At 39.3% G+C, this 18,074-nt stretch overlaps 1 protein-coding gene across 1 annotated transcript in view; it reads right to left on the bottom strand.

Annotated features, from left to right (window-relative positions):
• Nucleotides 1-9,954, bottom strand: part of SLC30A9 (solute carrier family 30 member 9) — a 76,844-nt gene extending 66,890 nt beyond the window's left edge. Inside the window, exons 1-2 of the mRNA XM_045834292.1 lie at nucleotides 9,702-9,954; nucleotides 222-389 (exon numbers count right to left, since the gene is read on the bottom strand). Coding sequence (XP_045690248.1) covers nucleotides 222-389; nucleotides 9,702-9,813 — 280 coding nt within the window. The 5' untranslated portion in view covers nucleotides 9,814-9,954. The remainder of the gene's footprint in view (nucleotides 1-221; nucleotides 390-9,701) is intronic.
• Nucleotides 9,955-18,074: the final 8,120 nt, after the last annotated feature.

Below are 18,074 nucleotides of genomic sequence, written 5' to 3'. Positions count from 1 at the left end.
ATATTTATAATTAAGAGTTCCAAAAGTAGATGATGGAAAAATGGAAAGAGATTACATTTGAAAGGACAGTGGCATAGAATTATAGAATTCCAAAACTATAGACAAATAGCAATAAAATAGTTTTTTTACAGGTAAGTTCTATCAAACATTCAAGGAACAAATATTCTTACACAAACTACTCCAGTACACAGAGAAATTGATTTAAAAAGATGTATACATACCTGCTTCATCCAATGATGGTACTTTTTCCACTCTGCGAGTTTCTGATCCCTGCCCTTCTTTCTGAACATTTGTCGAGTACAGCTTTACTTGACTCAGTGTACAAAAGTACGGGTGACTACAGGGAACCATGTTTGAGAAGCTTCCAAAAGTCACTAAATTCTGCCATTCTAAAAGAAAAAAATTATTTTAATTACAAAGTCACCAGGATTTTGATACCCAATAAAATATGCCTACTGTGATTAGAAGGAGAATGCTTTTACAGAACAACAGTAAAACTTTCATGGTGCAATGTAGGAGACTATTCTGTGTGGTGTGGGCCCAGCTCCCACTTGGAGATGCACCAGACCCACCACACCCACGGATAGGTTCTCCCGTGGGGAATCAGGCCTGCAATGTGCCTAGGCCACTCTGAGTCTTGCTCTTGCGAAAAAAACTCCCTCACCCTGAATTGAGGACATTTACTGCAAAGTAACTTTCCAAAATCCATGCTAAACCTTCTAAGGATGACTGTAACTGGTTCAACAACTTTTGCCTTTTCATTTGCAAATATCCCGCTTCTGTGATGTGATTAGCAGCATTGGCTCCTTTGTTTTCTGTAAAAGATAACACCAAAAGGGAACCTGTGCATAGTAAAAATGAGGACCATCATGTAATGTGCCAAGAGACCCAATAAAGGTTGGTCACAGCAAGGGCCAAGGCTTTTGCTCCCCTTGAGAAAAGCCATGCTGTCCCTTTTCCTCTACCAGACTCGGTAGTCCGCTCGGTAGTCCGTGTGAATGTCTCATTTCATCCATAATGACATGGACACCACGGGCCCATGTCTGCATCAGTGCAAGACACCCAAACATACAATGCCAAACCACCCTCTAGGAATACAGAGATTACATTGTGTACAGAAAAAATAAAGGATATATTTTAAAATTTCATATTATTCTGCTGTTCTGAAAGGTGTCTGGCATATAACAGATACTCTCTATTTTGTATGCTGGTTACATGGCAAAAATAAATTGGCATAATGTACTTCTCTTGAGGTGGAATGAGGTCAAGAGGGCTTCCTGCTCAAAAGTATGTTGTGTCTTCTTTCTGCTTGCTGGAGATTTATTCCTTTCATTTCACGATTAGTAAGTGGACTATATTAATCAGTCCTTCATACTGTCACTTATTTTTAAAAATCAGATAAATATATCAACATTTGGTGAAATGTTGGCAAAATTCTCAGTACATGGGAATTTTAATTGAGGGAAGAATAGGGTATTAACCATGAAGCACTTCCGCAGCCGCCTCTGGGTTGGCTGTGGACTTTACAGGGCTGACATACAGGAAACACAAACACACACATGTTCCACACCTGCCACAAAGCGGTAGAAAAGCAAATCTGTCCGTCTCTACTCTCATGTGCCCCCTCCTTCTTTTATTTTTATATGAGTACTTAGAATTCTTTTTTAAGAGATTTTATTTATTTATTTTTAGAGAGAGGAGAAGTGAAGGAGAGAGGGAAACATCAATGTGTGGTTGCTTCTCCCACGACCTCTACTGGGGACCCAGCCAGCAACCCAGGCATGTGCCCTGACTGGGAATCAAACTGGTGACCCTTTGGTTCACAGGCCCACGCTCAATCCACTGAGCTACACCAGCCAAGGCTAGAATTCTTTACAAAAGAACTCAAACATACCTGTTTAGATATAATTTATGTATTTTCTAAAGTTGTAGGTGTATTAATGAAATTATAGGATTAGAAAGTTGTTTTTCCAAAAATGGTGGGTTAAGCATTCAAGAGTTAAAACTTTTCTAAATGTTTAATAATGACCTTACAAAAACATTAGTTCACGTATGTGCATGTGCAGATACATGCCTTTTGAAGTGAAAAAGTGAATTTTTTCTTAATGGCTCAGTGAATTCATCACAAACATAAGTTACTGTGTATGCTGAAGATGATTTGAAAAGCATGAGGGGCACAGGCAGCATAACCACTGGCTCAAGTTTCAGGCTTGGGAATTATTTGCTTTAAAAACGTCCTGATACCAACTTACTCTTTCATTTATTAAAATATGCAGTCTACTAGCAAAATTAATTTGGGAAGCAAAGGCTAAAGCAAGTTCTGCCAAGAAACCACCCTCCAGGAAAGCATCTTCACAAAAGGCCACTGGTTTGTCAGCCCTACTCAACATACCTTTTGTGATTATTACATCACAAAGACAATCTGCCACATCTTTTGTTGCCCATTGATGAAATGCTTTCATAGAGATTGCACTAAAATATTTAAAGAGGGATTACTCCACAGTCTAAAAATCCTTCCTCAAGAGATAACAATGTTTCCATGACTTGATCCTAGAGTTTTTTTCTCCTTACATTTTAAAATGTTTTATTACAGAAAATTTCAAACATATGCAAAGTAGAAAAACCAGTACAATAAACAAATGTCCACAAACCTATTGCCCACCTTCAACAAGTATCAACTCATACTCAACCTTGTCTCACCTCTACTTACAGCACTATCTCCTCACCTCCATATTAATTTGATGCAAATCTCAGACATAAAATAATTTCACTCATAAACATTTCAGTATATATTCTAGAAACAATAGCATTTTTAAACATAGGCACACCGTCATCACAAGTAAAAAATAATAAATAATTCTTTAATATCAATGTCCAGTTGTATTATAATTTTTTTGTGTATAAACAGATCCCAGTAAGGTCCACACACTGTGATTGCCTGAGATGTCTTTGAAGTCTCTTTTAGCTACAGCAGCATGTCTTTTTCTAAGAGTAAGTTTTTATATATTGAAGAGACCAAGTTATTTGTCCTAAATTTTTGCCCTGGTAGTTTTCTAGTCTGAATTTTGCTGGTTTAATTACCTGATGTCATTTATCCTGTTCTTTCAAATGTTCTATAAATCAATGGATTTAAAGGCTTTATCCAAATTCTGGTTCTTTTAATGAAGACAACACTATTTGTTAGGAGGTAATGAGTTTTCATCGGGAACCACATAATACTTGTGATAGTGTATACTGTTGTTCAATGCCTAGAACCATTTATTCATTAGAACCATATCACCGTTATAAAATGGTGATATTTTACCACTTCTTCATTATTAGTCAGAATGCTTCTACAAAGACAGCATTCCCTTCATTTATTCGTTTATCCAGCAATACAGTCCATATAGGAAAATCAGGATAAATGCTTAATTGCTTCCTTTTATTTCCTAGTTCTCAAAATAACAAGTTCATTTCCTACCATCCTGCAGTAGTGACATATTAATTTGTGTGTGGGGGTTGTTATGACTTCATAGATTTAAGCATTATTTTATATATTTCAATCCATGTTAGTCATTATCTTGATTAATGCTCAAGTGTTCCCATTTTTGGTTAGTATTCTCTTCACATTGACTTCTGCTTTCATTTGCCACTACCCTAATATTTTTGACAGTTTCCTTGTTGTTTTGAAAAGTCCTTAATTTTTAACTTCAGGAGAATTTCAGGTGTCAGCAACTTTAAAGTACACATTTGGCATTAAAACAAAATCGAAAATTGCACAGAACTTACATTTTGTATTCTAAAAGATACACGGGACCACAACTGAGTCAATAAAGTGAATATAATACGAAACACAAAGCAGTAGAAACATAAACACGTGTTTACGTAGTAACAATAACTGGAAACAAATAGGACCAGAGTCAAATGTGTCCCCTAAGTCTCTCAGAGGTCAATCTCATTACTTACGGTAGTTTTTTCCCAAAATGTCTAAAGCACTGACATATTAAAAACTAACTCATTGTTACTAAATCACTTATTTTTAAAGAGGTTAGTAATTGTGACTTTAAAATACACAATAAGCAGAGTAGCATAGGAGAAGCTTGGTAAGCCCATAAAATATGCTATATAATATAGAATGCATAAACTGTTCTTCACGGTATTATTTATCGCAGCAAAAACTGGAAACAACTTAAACGTTCCCCAATAGAACGACTACGTTACATATAACTTAGGGTACACATCTGACTCTGGTCCTGTTTGTCTTTAGTTATTGTGACTACCTAAGCAACATACACAGTAGAGAACTGTCAGTGTACCTGGAAGAAAAAGTGTTTATGTTACTTGTTGTCACAGTCTGAAAAAGGCCAAGTTTCCTCTAAAGGCAAGGGCAAATGGTAGATGACAAACTAGACTGAGGCTTTATTTTGGGGTGATCAGTAGCAGTGGTTATTAGGTTTTACATATATATTTTTATTGTGTATTCATTAAAAACTTTTAATTACATGTAAAGCACTCATTATAATGATTTTACAGAAGACAAAATAATACATATGAATTCACCTATAAATGTGACTGGTAAAGTATCTGGATTCTATATAACTTTTTCTCTAGACCTTACACTTTTCTGTATTTTCAAAATAAAAGCCTAAACGTTAAAAACAAAAAGTATTCACATTGCTAAATTACTTTAATATTATTACTGCTAATATTAACACACTAGCCCTGGCTGGTGTAGCTCAGTGGATTGAGCATGGGCCTGCAAACCAAAGGGTTGCCAGTTTGATTCCCAGTCAGGGCACATGCCTGGGTTGTGGGCCAGGACCCCAGTTGGGGACAGGTGAAAGGCAACCACACATTGATGTTTCTCTCCCTCTCTTTCTCCTTCCCTTCCCCTCTCTCTAAATAAATAAATAAATAATTAAAAAAAAATGTTAACACACTATTTCTAGTTTATTTTTATGCTTCCAGCTAGGCAAAAATGCAGGAAATTCCTTTTGTGCATAACCATCTAGCAAGCAAAAGTGTGATCTAGACAGGGTAGCTCAAACTAAAAGACTATTGCTGATGTGATTTTTCTCCAGAACAGAGTAAAAGAATCCTCCCCCTTCCCCTTCCAAGTAAAGAACATGAGATGCTGGCAACGTCCTGCACTGCCTCTTGGCATACATCTCCACCGCCTTGTTTAATTCTTGTTAATATTTGCTTTAAAATAACAACAGCAACAACAGAAAAGGTGAAGTCCCAGGCCAGCATTTCTAATGAAACAGCCCTTGCTGGCCACTTTCTAGCCCACTACCCAGCATATTTCTGGTACAGTACCTGTGTTGGCTCATCCCTAGTGTCTGCCCAGTAACGGTGGATGCAGTGTCTGTCTGGTTCGGCACTACGCCACCAGCACCAGCGCCTCTTCACTGAATGATCCTCACTCACAAAAGCCCCATGAGTCACACACTAAGACTACCCTTATTCTACAGTTATAAGTTCTGTCATTAACTTCAACTACACAGAATCACACTGTGAGTTTGCCAAAATGATCTTTTGTAATTGTCAATGTTCCTATCAGTTTTTAAGGTAGGAAGTGTGGGGGACCGAAGTTAAATTGTTAAAATTCCCACTCTACTTTTCTTATGGTCCTAAACATGAGCACAGTACAGACCGATATAAAATACAAAGGTTTAATTTCTATCTTTTTATTTAAAAACTATACTTTCATGAATCTCACATTTAAGCAAAAGCATGTAACTGTTAATTTAATATGTAGTACTTAAAGGAGCATACTCTGACCTCAAATTTTTGTCAAGTGAGGCAAGGCATAATAAATACGTAAAATAAAATAAGTACTCTATGTAAAACCAAAGAAACTTAAAAAGGATATACAAGGGAGGACCAAAAAAATGAAATTTATTCATATAAAATTGTATATTTTGTTTATGTTTAACATAAACATGTAAAATGTTCTCATGTTAAAAAAGTTTAAACTTCAGTCACCTTCAAAGTACTCTCCATTTGACACAATACCCCTATCGAAACGTTTTTTCCACTGCTCAAAACTGCATTTGAACTCATCCATTTTGATGCCTTTTAGTGAGTGCCTCTGCTGTTTTTTGTTTCACCTCATCCACATCACCAAAACCTTTCCCTTTCAGGGCTTTTTTCCATCCTGGGGAAGGGAGGGTGGGGCACCAGGGCAGAGGGAGAGGTCATGCCTTTTTTGGTCAAAAACTGCTAAGAATGCAGCCTCTCACAACAACACCAGTTGGTAAGCTGATCCACGAGTTCCTTGAACATTCACCTAGTAGTGGAAGCCTGTGCAAGGGGCCATCCTCCATAAGATGATTCTGGTTTTTTGGGGGGGGGGGGTCTCCCCTCTATTTACTATAGAAACTAAGTAACATTTTTATTACTTAAAACAGCAGCCCCAACCTCTTTGGTACCAGGGACCCGTTTCAAGGAGACAATTTTTCCACAGACAGGAAGGGAGGACAGGATATAGGAGGCAGAGCTCAGGGGGTATGCAAGCGCTGCTTCCCTCACTGGCCTGCCACTCACCTCCTGCTATGCAGCCCAGTTCCTAACAGGCCATGGACCAGTACTGGTCCGCAGCCCAGGAATTGGGGACCCCTGATTTAAAAATATATGTTTAGTCATCACTACATGCCAAGGTTGTAGGTTCGATCCCCAGTCAGGGCACATAAAAGAATAAACTAATATGCATAAATAAGTGGAACAACAAACAGATGTTTCTCTCTCTTCCTCTCTCTAAAAATCAATAAATTAAAATTTAAAAAATAAAAGTATATGTTTATTGTAGATCATCTGAAAAACACATAAAGTTAAAAAAATTTTTAACAGCTCTGGCCCAGTAACTCAGTTGGTTAGAGCACTGTCCTGATACACCAAGCTTTCAGGTTGGATCTCCAGTCAAGGCATATACAAGAATCAACCAATGAATGCATAAATAAGTGCAAAAGGAAATTGATGTTTCTCTCTAAAATCAATAAAAAAATGTAAATTTTTTCTAAAGAAATTCAGTTAATATCACAATATATATTCTTACTAATTTTTTTCTAGTTTTACCTAATACAGTCAAGAGCAGCTTCCCATGTTGCTCAATATTCTAAATTATTATTTTAAAACAGAGTTGCATGTATCATGAGCCCATATTAAATGTACCATAATATGGGTGGATCCCTTTAAATAGAATCTCTGAGTCAGAAGGCACAAACATTTAAAGTTATTTTTACACAAAGAATAATTGACCTCTAAAACACTGTTCACCTCTGTCCCAATCAGCAGTGACAGAGTCCCTGCCCACACAAGGCATCACTATGAAAACCTTAGCCAGTCCAGCCAGGCAATGAGGAGGAAATTCTCAAACTAACCTTTCTGTGTTTATTAGTGAGTATAAAACAATTTTGCATTTTTATCAGCCACGTGAACTTTATGAAGTTCTTACTCATTTCGTTTGCCCACTGTTCTACTAGAATGTACACGGGTTTGTAAAAACTATTTATAAATTAGGGATACTAACTCTATAACTGCACTGTCCAACAGTAGTCACTGTTATTTGAGCACCTGCAATGTGGCTACTCTGAACTTAGATGTGCTTTAAGTGTAAAATATACAGTGGACTTCAAAAATTTAGTACGAAAAATATAAAACATCTCAATAATTTTAATATTGATTACATGTTGAAACTTTAAATATACTGGATAAAATATATATTAAAATTAGTTTCATCTGTTTCCATTTTTAAAACTACAGCTATCAAGATAAGGGAAAATTACATACACTGCTCACACATTTCTGTGGACAATGCTGCTCTGGAACACTGTTTTCCTTTTCATCTTTAAATATTTTCAGTGTTAGTCTGACAAACAGGCATTTCTCATTGCAAGTATGCAAATGAAGCAGTTGCTTCCCTCAGGGTTTCCTCCTCTTCATTCTTCCTAAGATTTTCCCAGCCCAGTACTCTCTCACACAGGAATTTTAGAAGCATAAACTAAACTGCATTTCTTGATAAAGAAAAGCATATTTTTAGAAATTTTCCCCAAAAGTTCTTCAAATAGTCTTTACTTCTTACATGCATCCAACTTTAACAGTAGTTTTTCTAAGTGATTTTCAAATTTTACCATAATTATGACAGCTCTTTAAAAAAGTGTTAGTATTACTGAAACTAAATTTTCACAAACAAGGTTATTTTTAAAACCTACTAGGTGTTCTTTAGTGTGAAAACATATTTTAATTTTTTGGTAATAAACATTACAAAGAACTCTGCAAAGTCATTCTGATGAGATTGGTAATTATTATCTATGGTTCACAGACGGATGAGACAAAGAGCATGTAATTTTCAACATGACAGCTACAGAAAATAGGGATTACAAATTAAACCCTTTCAACTCCTTTTAGCCAACTCTTTGCACTTTAGCCTAAATTCAACAGCCACTACACCGAATTTAACTGTAAAATGCAGAAACTGCATGGTCACTAGAAAGAAGCCTTTACCTGGGTATTTTGGAGTGAATATAACCAAATGATTAATTTTGTTCATAAGAGAACCAGGTACATTGCCAATATGAAGAACTCAACAATTATACTTTCCCATCACCACCAAAAAGCGCCAAGAACATTTCTAAAATTTTAAGAGCCACTTTTTACATTTATTCCAAGTAAAAAATAGAAATATATTCTTATTTGCACAGCATAAGCATTACCATAGCTTTTATCATAAACTTGAATGACTTGACTACAACTTCCAACTTCTATTGCAAGGTCATAAAAATGCTACAAGTTTTTCAAACATGAATTTTTGAGGAATGTCTCTGTAAATACTCTCTGCATCCCCATGAACCTGAGGGATTAGATTAGGGGTGGGACTTGGTTCAAACTTCTCCTTCATGGTTCCTTTTCACTGTCCGAAGTGTCAAGCTCTGGCATGCCAATGGATGGCAGAAACGGAGGTGAGCCTGATTAAAACTTCGAAGTTCAATGCTATTTTGGAAACTATGGGACAATATGAGTCAGAAAAAGAAAAATTGGTTACGTAGAGGGATAGAAATTCTCATTAACCATCTTTTTTCTGGGCTACAATTCCATTATAGACACTTTTGCATCAAAAAGACTGCTCAACGAAACCGAAGAGTTTTGTTTTTCAGCCCCAAAGTGGGCTCGTTCAATGACTGTGGGATGGTCAAAACCTCATACTTCAGAATGACTCGTAAATGTTGAATAGCAACACCCCGCCCGTTGCTCCTTTTAGAAAACTTAAGAAAGCAAATTGGGACTCCGAGAAAGATGCAGGGCAAGAAAATCTGCTCCTTTACAAGTCCTCAATGAAGGTGAGTCTGAGCTCCAAAGACCCCGGAACTTTGTGGAGCCCACTCCTTTCCACTGCCTAGGGTGTGTGTGGCTGGGGTTGGGGGTGTCACCGTCGGACACCGCCGTGCACACGTGGAAAGTGGTGGGCTTCCCGGTGGTAACTCGGCCGCGGGCTGCCCGCAAGTGTCTGTGGAACCTGTGCTAATATCAGAGGCGAGACCAGAGTAGGGAAGGCCTGCCAGGAGCCCCCCAGGCTGGGCGGGCCAAAATGCAAAGGCGGAGACCCTAAAGGGTTAGGGGCTAGATCTGGGCAAGGGCTAGCGGGATACTGGCTGGAGCGACCCGCTGGGCCCGGCGCTCTAGTCCGGGTTCCGCGAAGGCAGCGGTCGGGGCCGGACACTCACCCTGCCGCTCGCTGGAGCCGCGGGCCGCCGCCCTGCAGCGCAGACGGAGCCGGCACACGGAGGACCAGCCCCATCTGTGGGCCGCAGCGGCGGCGGCCAAGCCCGGTAGCATCCTGGCGGGGCGAAGGCCCCTACTGGTTCTCTGCCTCCTGCCTCCGCGCCGCCGCCGGCACCAACTGACTCCATAGACCGGGAACCGGCGAGCAGCGACGCCTGCGCCGCCGCCGGCGGCCTCAGTAACCCGGAAATGGGCAACACAACGTTATTTACCGGCGCCCGCCGCGGAAGCAGCGGAAGTGACGCGAGTGAATTGGCAGGCTCTGCGTTCGTGGGACTGGACCGGTGGCGTGGGTAAGGCGTGGCTGCAATTGAATATTGGCGTGTATTCTTTGTCTTCTTTCGCACCTGCACTTTTCCCCCTTCCTTTGAAATCACCGTGTAAACTGTTTTCCACTTAACAGCCAAGAAAGGCTTGAGAGAACTGACAGCCTTTGGAGCTTTTGCGTTTTGTTTTTTTTTTCCGGGCTTGAAACCTAGGCCCTGTGTTAGAAGTGGGATGAAAGTTGGGAAGGAAGTAATAGGGGACTCAAGAGTTAGAAAATTTTAGTTTAAGGTAAGAAGTTGTAAGCCTAGTAAGTAATGTATATGTTAAAGCTGTTGTTTCAGAAACTACAGATAAGGTCCGTCTTGGCTCCTGGGAAAACAGCGGACCTCCTGGGACACTGCTAAAGATTACCACCTGGAGACAAGTAGAGGCATTTGGGCCTTTGTGTTCCAGGGAGAGACAGACCTGCCCTTGGGAAGAACTGCCTGCCCAGGACAGGAATATTGCAGTTTCTTTCACTTAATCCTCCCTGAACTTCAAAACCCCTCACCTCACCTTATTTATTCCCTGCTCTAAAAACCTTGTCCTGGAAAGCAAAGACAAGATGGTCTGTTACGGTATGAACCCACCACCTTCTCAGATCTTCGGCCATCTGAATAAAGCGCCCCAAAAGATTCAATCACTGTCATTGCTTATTGGGTTTGATAGTGACAGGCAGCCAGAATGCCATTGTCTTTCTGGTTTCAGAAGGACGCTGGTCTTATGATTTTCTCAATGGAGCCTTCCCATATAAGCCCAAATGGAGGTCAGTGCGTCTTCAGTACTTTTCTAACCTTTACCAAGGCACATTGTTCTTCACATCTAGTGCATCATTGTGTATCTAGTACTGTTAAGACAGGTACCCTCTGTGGAATCAGCTCCTTGCCCTACTAACCTCTGAACTTCAGATTTTCATAAATACAGTAGAATAAGACTTATGAATTCAAGATTTGTCTGCATAATCAGAGATGTGCAGGCATTGAAACAAATCAGTCTGGTCCTAGAGAGAAAGAGACCAGAACAATATCTGCCTCAGCTTTAACTGTATCTCTGACATGCTCATTCAGGCCTTAGCTCAAACTCAAGAGAGGCCTTTCTTGACCAGCTTTGCTGAAGTAAGCCTGGTTATATTCTTCCTTGTTGCCCCATATACATTTCTTCAAGATGTTTATAAAATTATTTTATTTTCTATCCCAAAATAGTAAATAAAACATCACAATCCGGGCATCTTTTGTACATTGCTATTTCCCAGGAGCCCAAACAATGTCTGGCACAAATAAATCGATTGGAGTGCAGGGTAGTTTGTTTTAATCTGAGTCATTTGACTGTATTACTACGTAATAACTACTTCAAGGGGAAATAAATTGGCATGTTCCTAATTTTAAGAGATCAACACTCTTTTATGCTAAATATAACCAGATTAATAAAGTCATGGTGATTAAATTACTGCAAAATTGGTAAACAGATTAACTTCCTAAGACAAACAATTTAAACATTAAGTGGTTAAATATTTAAAAATGCTGTCCCACCACCATCTGCTCTTCTCTGTCAGTATCTCCCATACTCACTTCCTCACTCTACTGGTGGAGCTGATCTCACCCACACCTGCCAGGTCAGGGTCAGGCAAACCCAGCCATAGACTGGGCACCAGTCTATGCACTGTGCTTGGCACCATGTCCAGGTCCCATTGAATGGGCTGCCTGGGCAGCCACAGTGTGGCCCACTGCTCCTCCAGGTATGCTTGGAGAAGGGACACTTTTGCTTCTGGAGAGGGCCTTTTCTGTCTGACCCTCCAGAGATCAAACCTGCAACCCTGACCTGGCATGTACCCTGACCAGGAATTGAACCTGCTGGTCAGGGCCAAAATATCATTTGTTTCATCAATAGTTAATAGCTTTTGTGTTTTGTTCAGGAAATTTGTGCCTAATCCATGGTACTTGTGAAGTGTTGGGGTGTCTTGAAGAAGAGGGGACTGATATCTCCACCCCCTTCTGGATGTTTGCTTAGCCACCAAGCTTGCCGAACTGTCTCAATGCTATGAATTTAGAGGAATTTTGAGCATCTTGCGAGAGAAGGTACAGGGACTGGGATTCCTGTGATATACAGACTTTGGATCCTGTCTGATCCTACAGACCTCAGAGCTGGACTCACAGAGTAAATAAGACTGAGGACTGTAGACTTCTCATGCAACACCATAGCATGTGGCCAGAGGTACGCATGTATCAAATAAATGTAGTTCACCACTGCCAAATGGGAGTCAGCTAACAGACGCAGCAAAATCTCGCAGGGAGCTACATAAAGGACTCCTTGGGATTGAGTTTCTCAGTGGGGCCTGTTGAGAACCCCATATATCCTTACTGACAATGAGCTAGGTAAAGCACAATGACCTACAGAAAGGGGAAACTTACCACACTCAGGCAACCAAAGTATTGCCTATTTTCTTTCTTTCTTGAATTTTGACCCACCCATCAGAAGAACAAGTACTCTTTCCTCTTAAATGTTATGACCTAGGTTCCTAAAAGGCTATCTCGGCCCTTAGGATCCTTTCTCTCTTCTAGAAAGCTGCATGCTGTGTCCTCAGCATTGCACTCAGTTTTCTCCTCCACTTCTCCCCTTTTCCACAGGTATCCTCACAGTTCTGCCCCCATAGCCCTCCACCTGCCCGCCCAGCTCCAGGTCCCATGTTCCCCAGCCTAACACGTCGTGCTGCCTTGCAGCAGTGGTTCTCAACCAGTGGCAACTCTTGGCAATGTCCGGAGACAGTCTGATTCTCACAAATGGAAACTACTGGCATCTAGTGGGCAGAGGCCGAAGATGCTGTCAAATATCCCCCAAAGCACAGGGTAGCCTGTTATAACAAAGAATTATATCCTCAAAATGTCAGAAAAGAAACCTTGCTTCCCTCAGAGGCACAATTCAGAAGTACCTATTAGGCAATGTCCACCAGTTTCTATTAAATATATGTGTATGCATACATTACGTATGTCTTAAATTTCTTATACACACATTTTGATACTGACAGTTTTTCCCACCCACCAGTTCTGTCCAGGTCTTCCCCACTTCAGCATCACTGATGGGGATCAGGGAGAACGGAATAGAGGGTAATATTCTTCCTCTTGCCTCAAATATCTATGCAAGTGGGAAAGGAAGGTAAAAAGATAAACAGGCCTAGATTCTTGCTCTGTTTTATTCTCAGCCTTTTGCAAACCTATCTTCCAAATATTTCAACAGCAAGGACATCTTCATTAGCACTTCACTGTCCCCACCACTTTTACTGTACCTCCTCCTGACACCTCCAACAGTCCTTTTCTTGTCATTGGGTAGCTTGGTGGAAATATTTTGGTCTGGCATATAGATGTATGAGATTTCTGTAAAATTTTACACCAATTATTTGCTCTTTAAAATATTCATGCCTTTACTTTTTAGCCTGTTTTTTTAAAAATATAGGTTGAATTGAATAGATTCTGGTATTAACTTTGGCTATGCTATATTCACTTCTGGATGCAAGCAGCTACAGAGAAATTGAAATAGGAGGAAGAGAATTCTGTCCCTGCCCTGTTTCATGGGTAAGAAGGAGCCAAGCTTTGAGAAGGGAAGCCAAAGCATGGTTTGTAACAGGCCGAAAACATGCTCTTGAATGCTGAGGCCTTAAGAGTACCTATGAAATAGTAAATTAGCCTGACTGTGGCTTTAGTTTATTTATAATAATGAATAAATCAATTGAAGAATTTCACATTTTTCTTTGTATTTAAACAGAAGTAGACCATTAAGAGTCATGAGACTTTCCAAGGATTGGGGTAATTACTAAACCCACATGGGCCATAACAAATGAATTGCAATCAAAGGCCAGAGTGCAAAAAAATGATTATTCATTAACTTGCACTGTAGCATCTGCTAAATGTTATTTCAGCAACTGAATTATGCAACAATGACAGTGAATTCTAAACTTAAATATCTAATAATTTAGCAGTCATTCCTGTTCCATACTTGCAAAAAAAGAAAAAGAAGAAAAGTTGTTGAAAAAGTGGTTGAATGATGTCAAGACTAGTTATGGAACCTAATACACCATTTGAACTGGGCAGCACACCCACTGACCTAACTGTTGAATACAATGGTTTTTGTGGTAACAACTGAGAAGCTCTGAGACAGCCCAGTATTTTACAACCTTGCTGTTTTTTTCTGATAATGGGCTAATACTCTTACTCCTTTTACATAAGTAAATAAAGCATCAAATTCTTTAGTCATTCCACCCCCCATCCAAGAAGTACAAGTCCATGATGGAAACCATACTCCATGCGATGGGTTTTGGCTATTTATGAGGATGTCAAAAGAGAAAATATGCAACTGATAAAGCTTAGAACCAAGGTCAGGAATGAAGACATAAATTTGAAAGCAGACAGTCTAACGGTTGCTATTGAAAACAAATTCTGGATTAAACACCAAGTTTTTAACTAAATTCAGGTCTCCAGATCTGGATTTTTTTTTTAAATGATAGAATTCAGTTCCAATGAAGGACATTTATATTTTGTGGCTGCTCAGCACACTTCGAATGTACTTCAAATATCTGGGAAATTTCCAATCTTGTGGGTTTACTTCCCCAAGGTAGACTTTGGGAATTTGCTTTCCCAGGCTCCTTTGCAGCTAGGGCCCACAGGTGTGATAGAAGCTTGAAGCAACCATTGGAAAGGCTTCAAGTTGAAAGAAAAAAATGGGAAGTGCAAGGCATCTCATGGGATATATTTTGGCGAGGGAGGAGATATAAGGCAAAGATACATCCAGTTTTCAGAGGTAATGGGGCAGAATTCCAGGAGAGTGTCCCAACAATAGTGATGACTATCTCCAATGGAAACTGCATCCTTCCACACCCAATTCTCCCCTCCTGGATTTTGTTAACCACCCAATATCCTTTTTTAAAAATCCTTTTCTGTTTAACTGACTAGAATGGATTTTGTTCAAGTAATCTGTGTGCATTCATTGAGTGTCTACTATGTTCTTGGAACTCGCTTTTAACAATGAAAAAACAGAAAGTGATTCTTGCCCTAATGAAGCTTATACTCCAGTGGGGGAGACAGATGATAGAAGAAATAAATAAATGGTAGTTCTATGTGTTATATGATAAGCACTATCAGAGAATGATAAGTACTATTGACAAACATAAAGCTGGGAAGGAGAGGAGAAATGCTCCAATTGGTTCTGCTACTGAGAGTGGGCAGGTTTCAGAATTTGAGTGTCCATGAGGTTGAGGGGGCAGTCCTCATAAAATAGACCCCCAGATAAAATATCTGATGCAATTAGATCTTTCCTCGCGACACTGATACTTTTTCTACTTCTCTGACTTAGGTAATATCATTTTAAAAACACACTTCTATTTAAACAAACAACACCACCCTTATATTAATGTAGCCTCTAGAATTCAGCATTCTAGAAAATGGAAGGGAATGGCAGGGAAGAAAATCCCATCCCATCATACATTCATTAGTGATTTTGATCCTATATTACTCTATTTTTCAGAAAAGGGGAGAGACGTGAAGAGTGATTAAATGCATTATTACCCACCATCACAGATCTGTACGAAGTAGTTACTAATGAAAGCTGGGTTCTGACCCTTATTCTATACTCTTACCATTATATCACAATATGCTGTAATCTCCAAAATGTAAACTTTGACAATTAAAAAGTTAGCAATGGCCAGGCAACTCAGTTGATCAGAGCTTTGTCCCAATACACCAAGGTTGTGGATTCCATCCCCAGTCAGGGCACATGTAAGAATCAACCAATAAATGCATAAATGAGTGGAACAACAAATCAATATTTTGCTCTCTAAAATCTATTTTTAAAAATTACAAAATAATAATTATTATAAAATAAAAACGTTACAGTACCTGTGTAGGGGAGAAAATGGGATGTGGCCATCACTATAAACATTATTACTAAACAGTACCTGGAAAATAATTAGTTCTTTTCTGACTCTTTGGGATATAAGTGGAAAATTATGATAACTACTCAATTTATTCAATAAAGTACTCCACCGAATTATTCTAAATTACAGATGATGACAGCCAAAATGTTTTGAGCCCTTTTATGTGAAGCACCATGTGTTAAAACTCACTGTGCTTGGCTCATTTTATTTTGTAACATTTGGGTATTAGCCCCACTTTACAGGAGAAACAGGTCACACGGCTAAGGAGTGACTGGAACCAGGTCTTTCAGACTTCGGAACCCTAGAGCCTGGCCAAGCTTCACTGCCTTCCTGGGATAATGGTCTTACTTCCTCTCCTTCCAAGGCGTCTCACTTACGATAAGAATCAAGTCATTCCCAATTTTTAACAGATTCCCTAAAGACAGAATTGTCATTCTGGGCCTCATTCTCTGCACATTACAGATAAATTTACTTTTGAGCATTTTATAGGATATTTTTGCATCCTTTTTATGCATTCATTTGGAAAAGTCTACAAAGAGCATGTGCTGGAGGGGACTTTTAATCAGTTACTGATTTTGAAGATGCACTTCTGGAAAGACCTCTTCCAGTTCCAGAAGCTGAGCTGATTTTACTCAGTAACAGCACTTTTGCTTTCTGTTCCTGGAATTTACTTGAAAGTAAAAAAATAAAATCTGTCAACACAAGGTTGTGTACTTAACTGAGGAGAAAGAAGCAGAAAAAAAATTCTCTTAACAGGTCCAAAGTTTCTTTTTTGTCCAGAAAGGTGTTGACATAAAACACGGCAATTAAAGTTTTAACCAACACAACAGATTCATCAAGTAGGATCTTGAGGGAAGTTCTTTAAATTTCAAGAATCCTAGAATCTCCTAAGGTAAAATGAGAGGAGTAATATAAAATGTAGTTATTTGTTTATACACACCTCTATAGTGTACAAATACGTTCACCTTCAAAAATCTTCAACCTAATTCTTTGCTGGCCACATTCTACAAATGAAGAAATTAAGGCTGAGTGAAACAGAGAGTGTGCAGGCTGGAAGGACCATCTGTGGACTTCCTGACATTATCCTGATGTTGTATGTGTTTGTAACTCCTTGACTGTGTTTTGACATTTGAGCTGGTATATCAGTTGAATCCATCAGCAGAAAGGAAAACAGACACAGCCTAAATTAAAAAAAAAAAAAGAATGTGGTGAAACATTTATTTACTTTTCCCATGAAGTCCGTATCAGATCTCAGAGTCCACCTCAGTCAGACATCAGTCCCCTTTCTCTCTTGGCTCCTCTTCTACCACCTGTCCACCCTCTCTCTACCCTTTCTCCCCAGTCTCTTCCTGTCCTCTGTTTCCCATTAGGTTCCCTCTATCTTGATGGGCAATAAAGGATTATTCAGGTCCCATCTATCTTTGGAGAAAACTTGGGGGCATTCTGAGTCTTCAGAATAAAACTCTACCAAACAAACCTTTCTTAGAATGCTGACTGGTTCTCAAAGCTCAAAGGCTAACTTTGAACTGATTGTTTCTGTTGGTATGGCCAACTAGACACACCCCAAATAATCTTTTAGCTAAAATAAACCTAAAAATATGTTATATAGTAAACACATGCACACACCTTAAAAGCAACTCCAAGAAGGCAAAATGTAAAGAATTTTCAGGATGCTTGTAGGCACACACGTAATCTATTCTCGCTACTAGTAAACTTGGGGTAGGGGGAGGGACACCCAAGGAGGGGAATCTAATAGGAGGCGTTCACATAACCACTGCATTTGAAGTCTAATGAGAGAGCTAGGAAGGTGGCCTGTCTACCTCGGTGCCAGGTAGAGAGAAAAAAAATTTCCCCTAAGAAGTCATAACCACAAGCCAGTATTCATAACATTGTGCCCCAAATTTATACTTCTTATAAAGAAAAAAATCTAGAGCTAAAAATTTAGTTTAAAGTGGTCCCAGTTTGGTACTGCCCCATGGCACCTGGCAGAAGCAAATGTAAATACTTTTAACCTCAAACACTCTTAAGCATGCGTCTTGAAATTTCTAAAGTTTAATGAAAAAATAATAGGGTAGCAAGTGTGTATAAA

Source organism: Phyllostomus hastatus, unplaced genomic scaffold, assembly GCF_019186645.2.
Source record: "Phyllostomus hastatus isolate PE091 unplaced genomic scaffold, TTU_PhHast_1.1 phas_contig_196, whole genome shotgun sequence".
Classification (NCBI taxonomy): domain Eukaryota; kingdom Metazoa; phylum Chordata; class Mammalia; order Chiroptera; family Phyllostomidae; genus Phyllostomus; species Phyllostomus hastatus.
Note: the sequence above shows the minus strand (reverse complement) of the source record. Positions and strands in the feature narration are given on the sequence as shown.